The sequence below is a fragment of the Lampetra planeri genome, chromosome 16 (genome assembly GCF_965212315.1).
Source record: "Lampetra planeri chromosome 16, kcLamPlan1.2.h2, whole genome shotgun sequence".
NCBI lineage: Eukaryota > Metazoa > Chordata > Hyperoartia > Petromyzontiformes > Petromyzontidae > Lampetra > Lampetra planeri.
This window is the reverse complement of record NC_136122.1, coordinates 3,990,334-4,008,502: the sequence shown is the minus strand read 5'-3', so window position 1 is coordinate 4,008,502 and position 18,169 is coordinate 3,990,334. Positions and strand designations below refer to the sequence as shown.

At 47.3% G+C, this 18,169-nt stretch overlaps 1 protein-coding gene across 1 annotated transcript; it reads left to right on the top strand.

Moving 5' to 3' along the window:
- The first annotated feature begins 5,203 nt into the window (after positions 1 to 5,203).
- Positions 5,204 to 17,781, top strand: SINHCAF (SIN3-HDAC complex associated factor). Its single transcript, XM_078601360.1, has 6 exons — positions 5,204 to 5,405; positions 12,258 to 12,462; positions 13,415 to 13,514; positions 15,039 to 15,165; positions 16,296 to 16,446; positions 17,386 to 17,781. The coding sequence occupies exons 2-6, from the start codon at positions 12,335 to 12,337 to the stop codon at positions 17,624 to 17,626; spliced, it is 747 nt and encodes a 248-aa protein (XP_078457486.1). The 5' UTR covers positions 5,204 to 5,405; positions 12,258 to 12,334; the 3' UTR covers positions 17,627 to 17,781.
- Positions 17,782 to 18,169: the final 388 nt, after the last annotated feature.

Below are 18,169 nucleotides of genomic sequence, written 5' to 3'. Positions count from 1 at the left end.
TATTTAAACCCCCACTCATGCATCATGTCGACTATGGTGGACTTTATTAGATATAGGCTATATGCATATTCATATCACAGGGTTTTTCAATTCACCTTTAACGTCGCAAAAAATCATGCAAATGAAGGCAATAGGTCATCGTTCGGCGAACTGGAAAACCGTTTATTCTGTTTCACCGTATGATAAGTCAAGAGACCAAGATAATATTCTTGGTTCTTTCGGTAAAGTCACGGAGAAGGGAAACAAAATAATAAAAATAATATTCTCACGACGTTTCGATTGCAACACAAGCAATCATCATCAGGTGTCAAAACTACAGCAAGAAAATTTTTAATCGAAATTTAGACCAGGATAAGTTTCACTTAAAATGCACTTCTGAGAATTTGCAACAATACCATGAGAAATGTGCCTCCGGGCTCTGGAGACCACCTGGAGAGGATTCCAGTCACGTGTTGACAATGATGGCGAACAAGTGAAGACTCTTTGAAGCTCTTAAAATACATGTGTTATCATGTTACAGTGTATTATCCGTTATCCCATTTAAAAACGATAGTTCCTATATAAGTGTTAACATGTGTTTTTTACGCACCCTATAGTTACCTGGGTCACCAGGGTCGCCAAAATAACAAAAGCTAAACACAAAAATATCAATTAGAGAAAGAATGTGAATATAAACCAGCGCAAAAACAACTGTCGTCACATGAGAGAGCCAACCAAGTAGAAATAAATGTAAATATAATTAAGTAGTGTCAGTTGGCTCGGGCAGATTACATCATTACACAATTACCAAAAAAAAACCCAACACATTTGTCCAACACTGCCTTAAAATTAAAAACGTAAAGTATCGGGCAATGGGTATTGCTCATAGCACACGTTTCAAATACATTATCTGGAGATGTATAGCACGTGAATAAGGGCAATTTCCCGAAATGTCGCCGAATATTTTAGTTAATAATGAGGCCACACAGTTTTATTGACAAATGCGTTGCGTTTGTGTCCACCACGACCAACGCAGCGGAAACAGCATCAGCAGTCACCAAATCATCGACTCGTCGTACGACTCAAAAGTTACGGAGACATTGAGCACGGGGTCACGTTAGTCCCTGACGTGCACACAGACGGGGGACATGACGTTCCATGCCACTCTGCCGTGCTCGACACCCGCTCCGTCGTCACGGAGAGAATCGACGACGCGGGCAGCAGTGGCGCTGCAACGCCACGCGCGTGCAGTCGGAACAATGAACGCACCAAAGACAAAGATCCCCCGTGTAGCCTCAACAGACTGTTGGGGCAAGTGCCGTCAGCGAGTAGCACCTATGAAGGTCGGCACTGTGGGACACGAGGGAGTGGGTGGCTAACACCACCCCGGCCGCCTTTGTCTCCCCAGTGGCGACATTTACACACCGCACCAGGTACTCATTTTAGGCTGACGAGACCTAAGGGAGGAGGCCCAGGACCAGTTCAGATAATCCACGCCCGGCTGCTTTTTGTCCCCTGAGTCGACCTAGGGAAGGCTCATGACCGGTGTTGGCTGTGAGCGTGAATTGATGAGACACTTTGATGAGCTGTCATTTGTGGCCAGATCGCTTCTGAAAAATTTGCTAAATCGCTCAGTGGGCTTTACCTGCCACGATAACAAAAAAACATGTGTATTTGTATAGTTTACTCTTTGGATCTTTCTGTAAAGTCACGTAGATAGAAAAATAATAGATCACAACGTTTCGATCGCAACACCCAAAAACTATGAATTCCTGCAGTCACGAAAGCTTTAAATCAATATTTATTTGTATATTTTTCTTTGGTTCTTTTCGGTTAAGTCACGTCTAAAAATAAAATAATAAATTAAAATAACATATTACGACGTTTCGATTGCAACACAAGCAATCATCATCAGGTATAAAAGAAATAGCAACAAAAATCTAACTAGAAAACTATAGACAGACATACAAGCAGACAGACATCACAACGGCACACAGAGAGAGGACACAAATCGGCACAAAGAGAGGGGTCGTTTCTGTGACGGTCCCTTAAATATAGAGAGGGGGGGCGGGGACGGAGAGAGGGAGGGGGCAGAGAGAATTAGCATATCAATGAGTGTACGGCAACGTACTGCTGTTGCAAGTAAGATGACAATGTGGAACGGGCACGCAAAATTGAAAACGGGCACGCAAAATTGAAAATTAAGAGACAGGCACACGAAAATTAAATAACCTAGCAAAATATCGAAATGTGATGTAATACAACACAGAGAGTCGGTTAACACACAATTAACGCATAGCCTGGTTGATTACGTGTTTCAAAATTTGCTAAGTTAGAATTTTAAGTGTGAAAATTCCAAAGAGAGGACACAGGCAGAGAGAACAAATAGCCAGAAAGAAAAAGGAGAAGCTTAAAACTTCCCCGTAGAAGTGGTTCAATCTTAATTTAGGAGCTTTCGTGACTGCAGGAATTATTCTTTGGTTCTTTTCGGTTAAGTCACGTCTAAAAATAAAATAATAAATTAAAATAACATATTACGACGTTTCGATTGCAACACAAGCAATCATCATCATTATACCTGATGATGATTGCTTGTGTTGCAATCGAAACGTCGTAATATGTTATTTTAATTTATTATTTTATTTTTAGACGTGACTTAACCGAAAAGAACCAAAGAATAATTCCTGCAGTCACGAAAGCTCCTAAATTAATATTTGTATATTGTTTTACGTGATGTTTTCCTTTACTTTACTTTGCACACCTATCACGATTTTTGTATTGCTTGTTGTTTGTAACGTTCTGATCCGCCCGTACTGGACATCTGTAAAAAAATAGCTTAATCGGATTCCTCCAGAGTAAGTAATTATCATGAACTGGGGTTGCCGGGTTCGTAGCCGCACACAGCCGTGCAAGATGCAACAAATGACGCACCAACCACGTGTTAACTCAGTGTGAACTCAATGCAAGTTTGCCGCAATTGAACAAAATCGCACGTAAAAAAACGTGAGCGGCACGGTTCAGCACTTGGCAATGAGCAGCACGCACACACGGAGTGGGATTTAAATGGTCGACCGCGTTATTTATTTATTTATGTCATTATACGGCGATTCCAGCCCCCACCCTCTCCCCCTCTATCCCCCTCTTGCCCCTCCCCCTCAACCCCCTCTCCCCCGTCCCCCTCTCCCCCATCCCCCTCTCAACCGTCCACCTCTCTCCCCCCGGCCCCCTCTCCCCCCCAGCCCCTCCTCCTCTATCCCCAGCCCCACCCCCTCTCCCCCCAACTCCTCCCCCTCTCCCCCCAACTCCTCCCCCTCTCCCCCCAACCCCTCCCCTTCTCCCCCCAGCCCCTCCCCCTCTCCCCCCAGCCCCTCCCCCTCTCCCCCCAACCCCTCCCCCTCTCCCCCAGCCCCTCCTCCTCTCCCCCCAGCCCCTCCCCTCTCCCCCCAGCCCCTCCCCTCTCCCCCCAGCCCCTCCCCCTCTCCCCCCAGCCCCTCCTCTACCCCCCCTCTCCCCCTGGCCCTCCTCCCCGCAGTTTCCCTTCTCTACCCCAACCCCCCACCCCCACTTCTTCGGGGTGACGTCACTGGCGGACGTGCGGGCCCGCTCGGGTCCACGTCACCACGCCCCCTTTGTGGCGCGTCATCAAAGCCACGCCTCTCCACGCGCTTCAAACACTGCCGTGCTAATTTATGTTAATACATGTTAATCGTAATCTTGATTTTTTTTACATCATCCTGATTGTATAAAGTCCCATAGAATATAACTGCTCGTCCCGAGCTCTCTGGTCTAACGCTGGTGAGGCAATGCCACAAAGAAGGCTGCTCTCGGTTGGAGGCCAATCCTTTTCTAAGTCAATGCAACACATTTTTATTATCATCATCATGGGACCTCCTTTGCCAGTACCAAAATATGAGAATAGGTTTTCCCCTTTTTTCTGGTAACAAAACAGCTGTGTTAAGATGTTAAAACACCAAACTGAGACCTTTTACAAGGAATCATGTCTGCATTAACCACAGTGCTTGTGGTCATAATGCAAACAAAAAACACACTCTGGACCAATCAGTTTCATAGACAATGCATATATTATCAGAGTGTGTTTTTTGTTTGCATTTTGACCACAAGTATTGTGCAGACATGATTCCTTGTAAAAGGTTTCAGTTTGGTGTTTTACCAGAAAAAGGGGAAAACCTATTCTCACATTATTTCCCATTTTACATTAACATGCTTATTTATCACATTCACATCACTAGCCCCGGCCACTTCTTTATGACCCTTGGGCTACACCTATTTCAAACATTTTAAAGCAGTCTGCATCAGCAGCAGGCCACGCTTTCCCAGCTGATGAAGGACGCTTGTGTTGCGCCCGAAACGTCGTGATTTATTTCATTTTACACCTAAGTGACTTTACCTAAAGACCCAAAGAGTGGATTCCTGCAGTCACGAAAGCTTCAAATCAATAATATTATTATGAGCAGAGCTACATTCGCCTGCATGTTTTAGCAGGAGTACGTGTGGTTAATTCAGACGTGATGCCTTGCAATAGGAATCTACGTGGTGTTTTTTGACATCTTAATACCTAAATCTTGACTTAAAGCTTTCGTAACTGCAGGAATTAATATTCTTTGGGTCTTTAGGTAAAGTCACGTAGACAGTTTCCAAGAAAATAACAAGAACATTTTTCTTTGAACCGATCTACATGACTTTACCGAAAGACCCAAATAATATCTTAATACCTTTTGATTTAAAGCTTTCGTGACTGCAGGGATTCATATTCTTGGTTCTCTCGGTACAATCACGTAGAAGGGAAATAATAAAATAATAAAAATATAAAACAATACAATTTTTGAGAATTTTTATTGTTTATTATTTTTATTATTTGATTATTTCCCTTCTCAAAATTTGTATTGTTTGATATGTTTATAATTTTATTATTTTCCTTCTACGTGACTTTACCGAAAGACCCAAAGAATATCTTAATTCCTGTTTTATTGCCACAAAGGCTAAAAAAAATTCGTTAAATCTAATATATTATTGGACATCTGTGAAACTACCGGACGTCTGTGAAAAAAGAACTTCATAGCTGATCGGATTCCTCCACTTTAAATAAATATTCAGATCCTGAATTTCCCACCGCACTTTTCCCGCGCTCTGCGCAGATGCCCGTTAATATATGCTAATGATATGTTAATGATATGTTAAACGGATGCGCCTGCGCATGCGCACCAACTTGTATTGAACTCGCCAGCCAAGTTGGTGTTGTTGTTCGCGCAGCGCGGGAAAGGCGACTCCGACAAGAGCCCTCGTCCTCCGTCTCTTCTCGCAGCTCGCTCCTCCACGGCTCCTCCACGGCTCCACTCGCCGAGTCTCCGCCGCTCTCGTTCCGACTGCAGCGACGACGACAGCGGACTTAGCGCGCCGTGCACCGAGTGAGTTTGCAGCGGCCCATTGCCCAAGTGGCGTCGTTGCGTTACGCGCGTTGCGATGTCGTTCGTTGCGCGTTCTACGATGGAGAATTTAGATTTTTTTTCTCCGGGCATTGAAGTGTGAATTGGTCGTCCGCTTTTAGTGGACTACCTTCATCCAGCGGGTGGCGTGAGCCGTGCCTCGGTGTTAATGCGCAGCGCGGCGTGTGTGTGGAGATGAGCGAGTGAGGTGCACACGAACTAACAATGGCAGTGGACGCGCGCCGTGCGCTTCTCTTTGTGAGTTGGTGGTGGAGGGGATTCCCGTACGAGACCAGTACCGACTTAATCATCGACCCTCACGTCGTTGCTTGAGCACCGCCGGTAAGTCGCGCGTCGCCTCGTGTTCGCGTGGCGGCCAAGAAGCCGCCTCGCCGATTGTTGCCAAGCGGCCCAAATCGCACCACGTACAGCCCCACGTGGCCCAAACCCCACGTGGCGTAGCAGCAGCACCTCGTGGCGTGGTTTCTCTTAGAGCCATCCCCTCTTGAGTATCCCACCACCAAAGTTCCACCTCCACGTTACACGCCTCGTTGGTTTATACTCGCATGCACACGCGTCAACTTGTGCATTTTTTTATTAGTCGGTCCGCTATTGCGTGTGACGATGGGTATTGTATTCCGCGGCGTGTATGGTGGCACTTGCACTTTTAACTTCTTTTTAGCGCCGTACGCCAAGCAAACCCGTACTCGACGTGCGACAACAAATTAAACCCAGCAGCAACGAAGAACTGTTAGTTCTTAAAGAGCTCAATTGTCGAGGTGTGGTGGCCACGACCAGACTGCTCCAGCAGTGAGAGAGAGAGAGTTTAGTGTCGTGCTGCTACTGCTGCTGCTGCACATCCTACTGAAGGAGTCTGGGAGCAGCACTGTGGCTCGCTTGTGTTTGGGTTGCAAGGCCACAGTCGCTCCTCCTGTCCCTGCAACTTGTGAGTCAGAATGAGAAATGATTGTGTTCATACTGGAGGAATACGATGAGTTATAAAGTAATGTTTTTTTTTCCCCAACAGATGTCCCCCAGTTGGGGGACACAGGGTCAGGACGTTACAACAACGACACAAAAACACGGTTAGGAAATTAAACATGTTTTTATTTTACCAGTTAAAGCCCACTGAGGTATTTAACTTACATTTCAGCAGCGATCTGGTCACAAATGAAAGCTCAACAAAGTGACATCAATTCCCGCTCACAGCCAACAACCGGTCATGGGCCTCCCCTAGGTCGACTCGGCCTCAAATGAGTACCTGGTGCGGCGTGTAAACATCGCCACTGGGGAGACAAAGGCGGCCGGGCGTGGTGTTGGCCACCCAGCCCTCGTGTGCCGTACTGGCCTTTATAGGTAGTACTCGCTAACAGCACTTTCTCCAACAGTGACTTAAAAACTACAAAGAAAACGAACCTTTTTAAAAAATCTTACCAGTTAAAGCCCACTGAAGTATTTACATTGTAATTTTTTAGAAGCGACCTGGCCACAAATGACAGCTCAACAAAGTGGCGGCTCCTAATGTAGACATTTATAGCTGGATGAGGATACTACTACCCCTCCTCTCTCACGTCGGACGAGTCCGTGGTGGTCGCTTGACCATACTTCACCACGCTGATCAAGTGCTGGTGGGGGAGGCGGGGGTGGTGGTGAAGATGGATGGGAGACCTCAGTGCAGCATATTTTGACGATGCAGGCGCTGATTGGCGATGTTGGGGTGCCACAGTGGCTAGGAGATGTTAACTACCTCGCCTGGTATGCAGGAGGTCGTGGGTTCGATCCCGCCGACTCTGTGACGCCTGCTGTATATTTGGAGATTGCGTGTCGCTCTCTCCCCGTGGTCGTGTGGATTTTTCTCCGGGTCCTCTGGTTTTTCCCTCATTTAAAATGAACATGCATTTAGAATATTTGACTGCTATAAATGTCCACATAAATAGGCCGCTTTGTTGAGCTATCATTTGTGGCAGTTCGCTTATGAAAAACACCTATGCAATGGCTCAGGTGGCTTGACGTGGTAACATACAAAATTCCGTTATTTAAATAATTTATTGTAATAATACTGATGATGATGTGATGTTGTTTTTATCAAAGGGTTAATAATGCGGCCGTAGGTAGACTGGGCCTCAAACCTGTGGTGTGATGGGAGACAACGTTGACACATACCCTGTGCTGTGTGGGCGAGCTTGTGGCGTTGGAAGTATCCACGATGTGGTGTTCCACGCTGCTTGTACTTCATTGGTGCTCGATAACTACTGAAAGTTATTTCAGTATCGTGTTTTTAGGTGATTTATTTACCTTTCCAATTATTTGCATGACTATCGTGTTTTTGTATTTTTGTTATCACGTTCTTGCCTTCCCCTACTGGACATCTGTGGAAAAAAGCGTTTTTGCTCCAGTATAAATACATCTTCGACGTGTATTGACGATGTAAATGTAAACTTCAAGTATATAGTGGCATAAAATCATGGAGAAATGTGTGCTCGGAATGACTAGATTGAGACTGAGAGGAACACGTGGATTAGAGAACCACGCACTATTGATGCCTGTAATGTCAATCATCTATCTTGGCATTATCACCGCAGTCGTGTCGCTAATCGGAATATTGATTCATACTGGAGGAATGCGATGAGTTCTAATGCTCTTTTCACAGGGGCGGGTAAGAACGTTACAACAACAAACATTACAAAAACACCAGAGGAGCTCAAAGTATAATGTGGAAGGTAAACAAAGAACTTAAAAAATATATACAAATACAACTTTTCTTTTTACCAGGTAAAGCCCACTGAGCTATTTTAGAAGTGACCTGGCCACAAATGATAGCTCAACAAAGTGGCTCATGTGGAAATTTATAGCAGCTAAATTATCTAAATGCATGTTTCTAAACAGAGTACAACTGCAGACGCTGCACCACTTTCGATGAAGGAAGTGATGCACAAAGATCAACATGAGCCTTGTTTGCAGATGATGGACTGATACTCGGGAAAGTGGTACAGTATTTCCAAAGTTTGGTTATAGTCATCCGTGTTTTTATGTTTTTATTTAAACACCAACCTCCGTCTATAGTAATGTGGAACTTCGTATATTATGTGCGCGTGGGTGCCGGGTCTGTATATTTGTAAATGCATGTACAAAACAAAATGAGCCCATGGTCGAATCGCATGGAATTCGGCCGATCTCGTCAGATCTTAAAAGCCAAGCAATGATTTAGTCTGGATAGTTCTTGGTTAGCCGATCACCATGCATAACAGATGTTATAGGCTCATGCGGGCTACAGCAGCCATATACAGTCCTACTAGCTCTAAATATTCCCCCGCCTTCCCCAACCTGTACTGACCGGCGTGGTGAAGTATGTTCAAATATCCCCCATGACCCATACGGCATGGATTTACAAAAGGGCTGTCTGTAAATGTGTGCACGGATTCAAATCTATTGTGCATCCTGTATTTGTATAAGCATGCATATCGCCCATAATCATTGCCATACATTTTACCATCACCCTCTGTTCACCGGGGTCGCTAAAATTTGGTCCTACCTTGTTTCAGATCTGCCTTGTGTTCGCGAACACGGTCCGAGACATGTCGTTTCGTTTCCCTGCCCCTGCTGAACATCTGTGAAAAATTGCTTAAAAGCTCATCAGATTCCTCCAGGATAAACATTCTTATGATATTCTTTGGGTCTTTCGGTAAAGTCACCTAGATAGGTTCAAAGAAAATAACAAAAAACTACGACGTTTCTATCGCAACACAAGCGGTCATCATCAGGAAAAGGGGGGGGGTTAGCCTCTAAAGGCAAACTGTTTGTAAAGTAAAAAAAATCTGCATAGCCCAAGTTGTGTCAGCAGCATGGGTGGGGCAGCTAATGTAGGGGAATAACAAAGACACCGGCAGTGGGTTTTCACCAATCAAAGGGCCGCCAGGCAAGCATTCTGATGATACTGTAATTTGCGGAATTGTCTGCGCAAATAGGGTGATCTGGCTGCGCAGTGTAGGTCGGCTCTGTTGTGTAGCACTTCCCTGGTGTATAACGGTACCCATGGTGCATTAGGCACGGTCTGTAGCCTTGTGTAACAGTGCAATGCAGTCGTCTGGCTCTTCTGTGTATTCTAGTTTATCAGTAGTCTAGCCTTGTTTTCCATTGGTCTGGTTTTTCAGTAGGTGTGTTCGCTTGTACTGGGAATATTCGTGTACGAGTGCAAGCTAAACAAAATACAGTGATGCAAAAGCACCCATGGGATATACAGTACGAATGAGACCATAGACTAGACGGGGACAGAATATTGTGAAATCAAACAAAGACGGTCACTGCATCGCGCACTTTTGTGGCCGTCTGGAACTCTCTTCCGATATTAGAAAGCCACTGGAGCAATGCACTTAAATCTGGATTGAAAATGCATTTCTTTAGAACTGCTTTTTGTGTTTACAATATTGGCCTTCTCCCGCATCTCCGATTAGCACGGCTGGCAACTACGGTGCGAAATACAGTAAGTTCAACGTACATGCTTATTCCAAACGCGATGTTACAAATGATTACGACAGCTCGGGCAATACATATGAGGTGGACATTGCAGACAGCACGCACAATAGAGGAGACATACTCTTAATGGTGAAATCGACCATGCCAGTGTGCCTTTGGAGGAACGTCCTCTCTCGGTCCATATTTTATTGCTTTGGCGTATGGATCCAAAGTCTTGGACACTTGACAAAGAAAGTGAAAAGAAAATAAGAAGTGCACAAAGGAGATCATATGGCGGAGCGATACATGTTGAGAATTGCGCTGAGACGGCCTAAAGGGATTTGTGGATTAGATAACAAAAGTAAATCAGCAGTGGATAGGTGATGTCTTGAGGATGATTATGATATTGATACGAGCTTAACGGTAGGATAACGTTTATCTTTATTCAGCATGTTTATCAGTAGGATGGTTTATCTGTAACCTGATTTTATGCATGAAATCTGATATGTAGCAGTGGTAAAGCATAATGGTATAAACCTTTTGTGTATCCGTGATCGAGTGTAGTGGTATAGTCTGGTCCGCCTAGCAGTTTTGTGGCTGAGCGCTAACAGCACGGTCTGAAGTCAAGTCAGATCCATCTTTGTGGCTGTCGAGGCTACCTAAGCAATATCACGTGGTCTTGCAGCTGCAGTGTTGTCCCGTGGTGTGTGGCGCAGCAGTGGTGTCTGGGTGTGACGGGCTGTGTCCGTCTGCGCCTGACGGGGGTGTTGGGGCGGAGGGGTATGCAGCGGAGCCGTCTAGCGGTTACACAAACCGGTCCAACCGCTCGGGGAAACCACGGGGCAGGAGCCCTGCTCCTGCGCAGCGTCACCTCGACGCACGGCACCGTCCATCTCGCTTCAAAGTCAAACTCTGCGAGTTTACCTTATTTAAAAAATTATATATATACAGACATGTTGGAATTCCCCCCCCCCCCCCCCCAATTTTATCTCAATTGTGCCATTGATGTCACGAGACGACGTATCCATACGGGTCTTTCTCACAGAGCAGTGCGGAAGCCTTCTTGTTTGCGAACGGCCTACGGAAGCGGATATTACAGAGTTACCTGTGATATTTCTTCAAGTGGCCTGGTCGAGAGTGTCGCGGGCACAATTTTCCTGCTCACTTGGGATTTGAGAGGTTCGTCGTGTGACGGTCAAAGCGATATTTAAATGATTTAATCTGGAATTTTTACAAATTACAATGACTCCAGAAGTAGTTCTGTAGTGTCTTCTTCAAGGGCCATTTACTGATGACATGATGCTCCTGTTGGATATGATGCCTCTTCACCTTGTGACTCTTAAAGCACAGTTGTGGCGTAATCATGTAATAATTTCCGGCCATTTGTCAATCCTACTGTTTAACGTACTTCCTGCGCTGTGTCGGCAGTGCCACTTGTTTGACCATACTCCACCACTGGTTATTCGTTTGGGGGAGTGGATGGGGGGGGCAGGCAGAGCCACTTCCAATATCGGCTACATACGGCGTGAAAGAAGTTAAACATCATACCTACATCACTCACCACTTGGCTGCAATCGGGAATCGAACTTGGGTTTATAGAAAAAGGCACTATGAACCCCACTTTCACTGCCTCCAGCTGATGTACAATTCGTGATAAATCTCATGAAGAGTTTATACACAGGTTGGCACAGACGTTTGAGCACAAGTGAACCTTATGGCGGGACCCCGGGTTCCCATAAGCCCCCGGCTTTCGCATAAACTGCGTTGCGACGTCATTTTATGTCTGAAGGCGAACCATACGGCAATATGTTTTTCAAAGTTTTGTTTCTTCTGCACATTCGTTCTCACTGTGCTTGGACGACATGACAACAGAATAATCCGCGCCAGGTGGGTCGCGGCGTTTATGTGCGTGGTGGGATGGAGTCGCCAAAAATAAATGGAATTAATTACGATTTTGACTTCCGTTTATTCAGGACCCCGGGGTCCCGCCATGCTGTTGTACGGCAATCCCATTTTGATTCCGTGCTCGTTCACCCGGACGAGCGTCTGCCACTTGGCGAGTCGTTCTTAACGCGAATGGGAATTGGATATAACGCAATCGAGCGAATGTAACTACGTCGTGCGAGTAGGAATAAGCAGTTGTACGGCTGCCTTGGAGTAGCATCATATGAGGCGGGATGTTTTTGGATGCGACCCAGGTGCCTCAGTCTTTGTCCAGCCTGCGTACACATATCACGCGTTATCACGGACTATGCTTACCATATATTATTTATTATAACGCAATTTTTCCATAACGTGGTGTTCTCTATACGAGAACGGACTACCTCGAGCCCGCTGCTGATCACTCTGCCCTCTTCCCTTGTGCGCTGCTCCCCTCCCCAGGCAGAGCTCGCCGCAGAGCCGTGTGGATCGCCGGGCCCCTGTGCCCTCCCCCCCGCCCTCCATCGCTGCACACCACCATGTTCGGTTTCCACCGTCCCAAAATGTATCGCAGCACTGACGGATGCTGCATCTGCAAGGCCAAGTCTTCGAGCTCTCGCTTCACGGACAGCCAGCGTTACCAGGGCGAATTCAAGAGCTGCTTTGGGTGGGTTGTCTTCTTTCTAACGGCCGATGTAGATGCGGAGCGACAACTACAATTTTACATTCAGGTGCTTGAAGCCAGATAACCGCGCCAGGAGCCAGCAGAGTGTATCACCACGATGTCTACTTCGTATCTGTAGATCTCTTGGGGCATTGCGTCGATATACGTTGTACTATCTGTTCTGGATGACCATGGTTGCACACTACTGGAGAACTTTTTTACTTTCCATTTGTGCATCAGATATCCACATCTGCTGCTGCCATGGTTTAGGTGGGTGACTGTCATCGATCTTGAAGAGGCAGTGTTCGTTAAAACGGTAGTCCTGGGGCACTGCCTGCTGATGAGCAGAGATGCATCCCAACAAAACATCTGGCTGCTGTTCTACCGAAATAGCAAAGCAACGTGAAGCCACAGCAGTACAGAAGCTGAAATCTGATTATTGAAAAAATGCGTGATCCACCTCTGGAATCCAGGCTCCCAGATATGGGGCAACGTCACCAATATGGCTTTCAAACTCCAGCCCTCAACACCCTGGGTTCGTGTTGTGGCTAAATATCTTTCTTGTGCATATGTATGGTGCGGTTATCATAGTGTAACTAGAATGATTTCCAGTATTTCCCCTGACATTACAAGAGGGTGCTATGACAGTGTGCCTCAAAAGACAGTAGAACAATTATTTCTAATTACCAGAGCTTAAAAATAACGTTTGACAGCCTGGGTACCTGTCTGTAATACAAAGTAGAGCTCCTTGTTTTTTGCTTTGCCTCCCCTTTAATTGAATGCCATCACCAATTTGCTTGGTTTTTCTCAGACTGTGATACCTCAGGGGGTTGGCTGCATCACATCGTGTTTTATCTGCGTAGGAAGAAATACCTTGGGCTTTCTCCCCAAAGCTAGTCCAGAGCTGTACGTCGTGACTGTGCGTGGGTCCGTCTTGGCGGCGCTATGTCCTCAGGCTCACGGAGGCGCGCACTGGAGACATCTGCAATGCCTGCGTGCTGCTCGTCAAGAGGTGCAAGAAGCTTCCAGCGGGGTCCACTCGCAACTGGAATCACGTGAGAGACGCCAGATAGACTCGCATGCATGCACACGCATTCACAGGCATACGTGCAGAGGGTACATACGTGCAGAGGGTACATATGTGCGGAGGGTACATACGTGCAGAGGGTGCATGCGTGCAGAGGGTGCATGTGTGCAGCTATACATAGACGCACATGCAAATACAACAGCCACTCGGTACACTTTGAGGCTAAGTTAAGTGTCAAAGGCTTGCTCACAGACTAAGATGTTATCGGTTATAACTGACTGAGATGACTGATATGTCGCCACCTGTGCTGCCCGCGATACCAACACATACACACGCACAGAGACCTACAGATACAAAGCCATGTAACAGGTGGTTCTCGTGTGAATTTTCCCTTCGTGGTTTGGCATATCTTTATTTGGGTATATGCATGTTTGTGGCCAGGTGGTTGATGCTAGGTGTGTGTGTGGCCAGGTACAGATATAATGGGAGGCTCATTGATGCCCGGGTGCGGTCAAGGGATGGCTCCCTATTGCTCAACCATTTTGTACCATCGGAAACTCCACCCCCACAACTCCCAATTGGTGATGGGGCAGTTGTAGAGAGAATGGAGAGTTCCCATACCTTGGCAGTGTGCTCATGACCGGCTCCGGTTTAACAGCAGAGGTCTCACTCCGAATCAGTCGAGCGGCATTATCTTTTCATTGGTTGCTTAACAAGTGTGTGCAAGCTACCTGGTCTATCGCTCTGCACGAAGCTTCAGGTCTTCTCGGCCACGGTCATTCTCTCCCTCCTCTATGCTTGCGAAACGTGGACCCCTGTAATGGAACATCTTTGCCGGTTAGAAACATTTTGGCTGGCCTGCCTACGATCCATCCTGGGTTTAACCAGGCTGGATTGTGTGAGGAGCTCACAAATCCTTGAAATATCTGGACAAAGTCCCATCGGTGAGCTCCTCCGGCAGGCAAGGCTGCCTTGGCTGGGTCATGTAGCCCGCATGCCCAGCCACCGTATGCCTAAACAGCTTTTGTTCAGCCGGATCGAGGGGGCTAAACGGGTGCGGCATGTGCTAGAGAAGAGATGGAGTGATGTGGTACAGGAGGACGTGGAGCTGAGTGGACTTGCCGATGACTGGTACCAGCGGTGTCAAGATCGGCCTCTGTAAAGGAGACTCGTGAAGGACGCTACTGGGCAGTTGGAGGCAGTCGCCCTCCAACAACAAAGGAGGGCGGAGGAGCACGGCTCACAACAACGAGCGGAGTGCCGGGTGGCTAAAGCATCGCAAGTTGACACAGTAGGGGGCACAGGTGGTGCATCAGCCAGTCGTCTCAGTCAGTCGACCCGTGGCACATGCTCGGTCTGCCCTGTTAACTCCAGCCAGCGGGCGTTCGACACTTCACGTGGCCTCAAGGTACAAGCGTCATGGTGACGCCACCTCCACTTGGTGGTGAATGGCGGTTGTTGTTGTGTGGCCAGGTGGGTGATGCTAGGGACTGTGTGTATTGGTGTTGTGTGGGGGTCCAGTGGTTGATTCATGGGCTGTGTGTGTTGTCAGGTGGTTGATGCAAGGGCTGGCCCTGGGCTGAAGGTGGCAATGAAGCCCAAAAAAATGAAGTCCCCGTTCGTTGGACCCAAGAGTGTGGGCCAGATACACCGCATCAAGCAGCAGCTCAAGAGACAAAGTGAGTCGAGCCCTGGGCTGTGTTTTTCACCATCATCGTCGCCATCATCGTAATGTATTATGCCACCCATCCTGTGCAGTACATCTCAAAGGCGGCAAAATAAGTATTTAATAGTGTGCTTTGTTGTTTTTCATATTGCGCATCGCTCATGGTTAGACATTGTAAATATGCACGGGTGACTTAAGTTGGTTCTGTTGTTCACATTATTGAGGTGTTCCAGCCAGAGCGTTCTTCTCTTTAAAAAAAAAGTTGCTCATTTGTAATTAAGTTTGACCCGAGGTCTGCTGTTGGGGCGCATATGCTGTGCAGTCCGTCAATACATGAAGCACAATTCAAATCCTAATCTTGATGGAACCATCATTGGCCTTTACCAGGTTCATGAAGCAGCACTGGTGTAAGTCCCTGGTACAAGACCCTAGCTAAGCTGGCAGGAAATACGGATGCTCAATTTTCCTTTCGTCTGCTTCCGTATAGATCGTGGCGATGTTTAGAAACGGGTGAGCCAACTGCGATCAGCAAGTGAGCCAGTTGAGCGGCTGATTTTGCATGACAGGGGAGTATAAATTGCAATAACACATCAGCAGCCATGAGTGTAACAGGGAAAGAAGAAAAAAACCCTTAAGTTGAATATTCAAAGTGCGTGCTTGCCGTGTGCTTAAACATGTTTACGGAAGACCGTAAAGCAAATAGAAGCAGTGTTTGTTGTGCCTTAATAGCCACATTCCTATATAAACACAATACGTTTGTCTAAATTCAGCATTGCAATCATTCTGTTAACAACCTTTTATAATCTTTACGTTCAGATGAATGTATATAAAAGCAACATTTTATGCTAAAATTATAATTACGTTACGCTGAGAGTTCGTGATGGATGATACAATTACAATCGTAAATTGTTCCCAGGGTCTACCCCAACAGTCTAATTATCTGAACCGGTCCTGCCCCTCCCCTACGTTGAATCGGCCTTAAATAAGCACCCTGGTGTGGTGTCTAACCTTCAGCATTGGGAAGAAAAATAAGGCGGACCGTGATTCTTGCCACACTACCCACACCCCCTTCGTGCACCGTACCATCATTCATAATGTGCTCGCTAACAGCGGCGCTCTTTACCTGTGTTACGTGTGCGACAGGCTCGGATGCGCACAGCACCGCGTCAAGTGCATCGCCGTCGCAGTCACCCAGCTACAGCCCCCACTCGGACGAGGGCTCCGACGTGGAGCTGGGCCACTCCAGCACGCCCGACCCAGCCCTCGCCTGCCTCGACCGCTCCTACTGGAAGAGGTCGGTCCCAGCGCTTTGGTCTCTCTCTCCCTGGGTCTCTCTCTCCCTGGGTGTCTCCCCCTGGGTCTCTCTCTCCCTGGGTCTCTCTCTCTCTCCCTGGGTCTCTCTCTCTCCCTGGGTCTCTCTCTCTCCCTGAGTCTCTCTCTCTCTCCCTGGGTCTCTCTCTCTCCCTGGGTCTCTCGCAAAGGTTAACTACCTAGCTTGGTATACAGAAAGTCGTGGGTTTGATCCTGACCCTGACGCCTGTATATTTGGAGATTGGATGTTTTCCCTGTGTTGAGAGTATTTTACTGCTGTAAATATCCACATGATACGCCTTTGATGAGCTAGAATTTGTGGCCAGGTTGCTTCAGAAAAAGAGCTACATAGCTCAGTGGGCCTTAAGTAAAAATTGTTTATAGTTTGAATACGCATGTTATACCTCTAGTAGGTCCGCTGAACAAGTGTGACGACGCAAATAGCGCAGTTTCTGTGCACCTTGGCCAGTATGTCAGCTGCAGGTCAATTGCGTGCATAGACAGTGGTCGTGGAGTTGACAAGGAGCTAATTTATTCTGTAATTTGTAAAAAAAAAAGTGTGCTTAGGTTGTTAATACTTTACACATTTTGGTTCAGGACAGAAATGAAGTTGCCTTATGCGGTGCGCATTATTCCACACTCTACCTTGTATGTAACCGCTGCTCACCCTTGGTAGCCTAAGCTATTTCCCGCACCTCCGATTAGTTGAATATGTATATGTACCTATTACATTTAAAACAATTGGGAGAGCTACGAAGCACAACCGCAAAAAACCCTACGCAGCGATGAAGGTGATGAATACCTCGCTAGCTATCTAGTCGGCAGCCTTACTGTTGAATCGGGTATTTGCGAATGTATCCGAAACGGCCTTTGATCGACTGTGACGACACTGAAGTTGTTCCGCCGTTTTCATCGCTTTCAGGCAGAAGGTGTGCTGCGGCATCGTGTACATGGGGCTGTGCGGGGAGGTGCTCATTGACCCGCACCTCTTTAAGCCGTGCTGCGGGGGCCGCCCCCCGGCCGTGCCGCCCCCCGCTACCCCCGTCATCGCCGCCGCCGTCGCCACCGCAACTGCCATAACCGGCAGCCCAGCGGCCGCTACCGCCCTCGCCGTCAATCCCGTAGCACCGCAGCTCCACCACGACGAGGAGGAGGACTGGTGAAACGGCAACGGCGCAAGCAACCGCCGCTCCTTCCCTGCCTCCTTCCAGTCAGAGCATGGACTGTGGCGCGTGTGTGTTGTGTGTTGTGTGTCGAGTGAGTGCGTGCGCACGTGTTTTATATTTCCAAATCAAAACGAGCAGCTATGAGGCATTGGGGGTGGGGTGTGCAGCCGTAGACTGGTGGGGAAACGTGCAAGACAACAATAAGCCGCACCTCCGATTAGCACGGTTGGCTACGTACGGTGCGAAAGAAGTTCGACGTACGTACATGCATGCATACAAGTTAGGCATCCGAGTAAACGAGCGGTTCACCTGCTGCTGTATTTACAATGCGTTGGTTACAATTGGCAATCCAGATTGTGCTGATCAGGGTTCACCGATTGGGCCTGCCGATCGATGTGCAGACACAGAGATGCATCGTGCAGTGCAATCTTTAATTCACGAAGCATTCAAATACAAATATCCCGGTGCAGAGGTTTGTTAATTTTCGTGTCTTGCCATCGTCACCAAGTGGAGGCGTACTCGGACGTCATTGTGAAATTC

Excerpts from the sequence above, each read along its gene's own strand:
- SINHCAF (XM_078601360.1), top strand. The coding sequence starts at position 12,335 with ATGTTCGGTTTCCACCGTCCCAAAATGTATCGCAGCACTGACGGATGC. Across the intron at positions 12,463-13,414 it reads GAATTCAAGAGCTGCTTTGG|GCTCACGGAGGCGCGCACTG; the intron begins GTGGGTTGTCTT and ends CTATGTCCTCAG. Across the intron at positions 16,447-17,385 it reads GACCGCTCCTACTGGAAGAG|GCAGAAGGTGTGCTGCGGCA; the intron begins GTCGGTCCCAGC and ends CATCGCTTTCAG.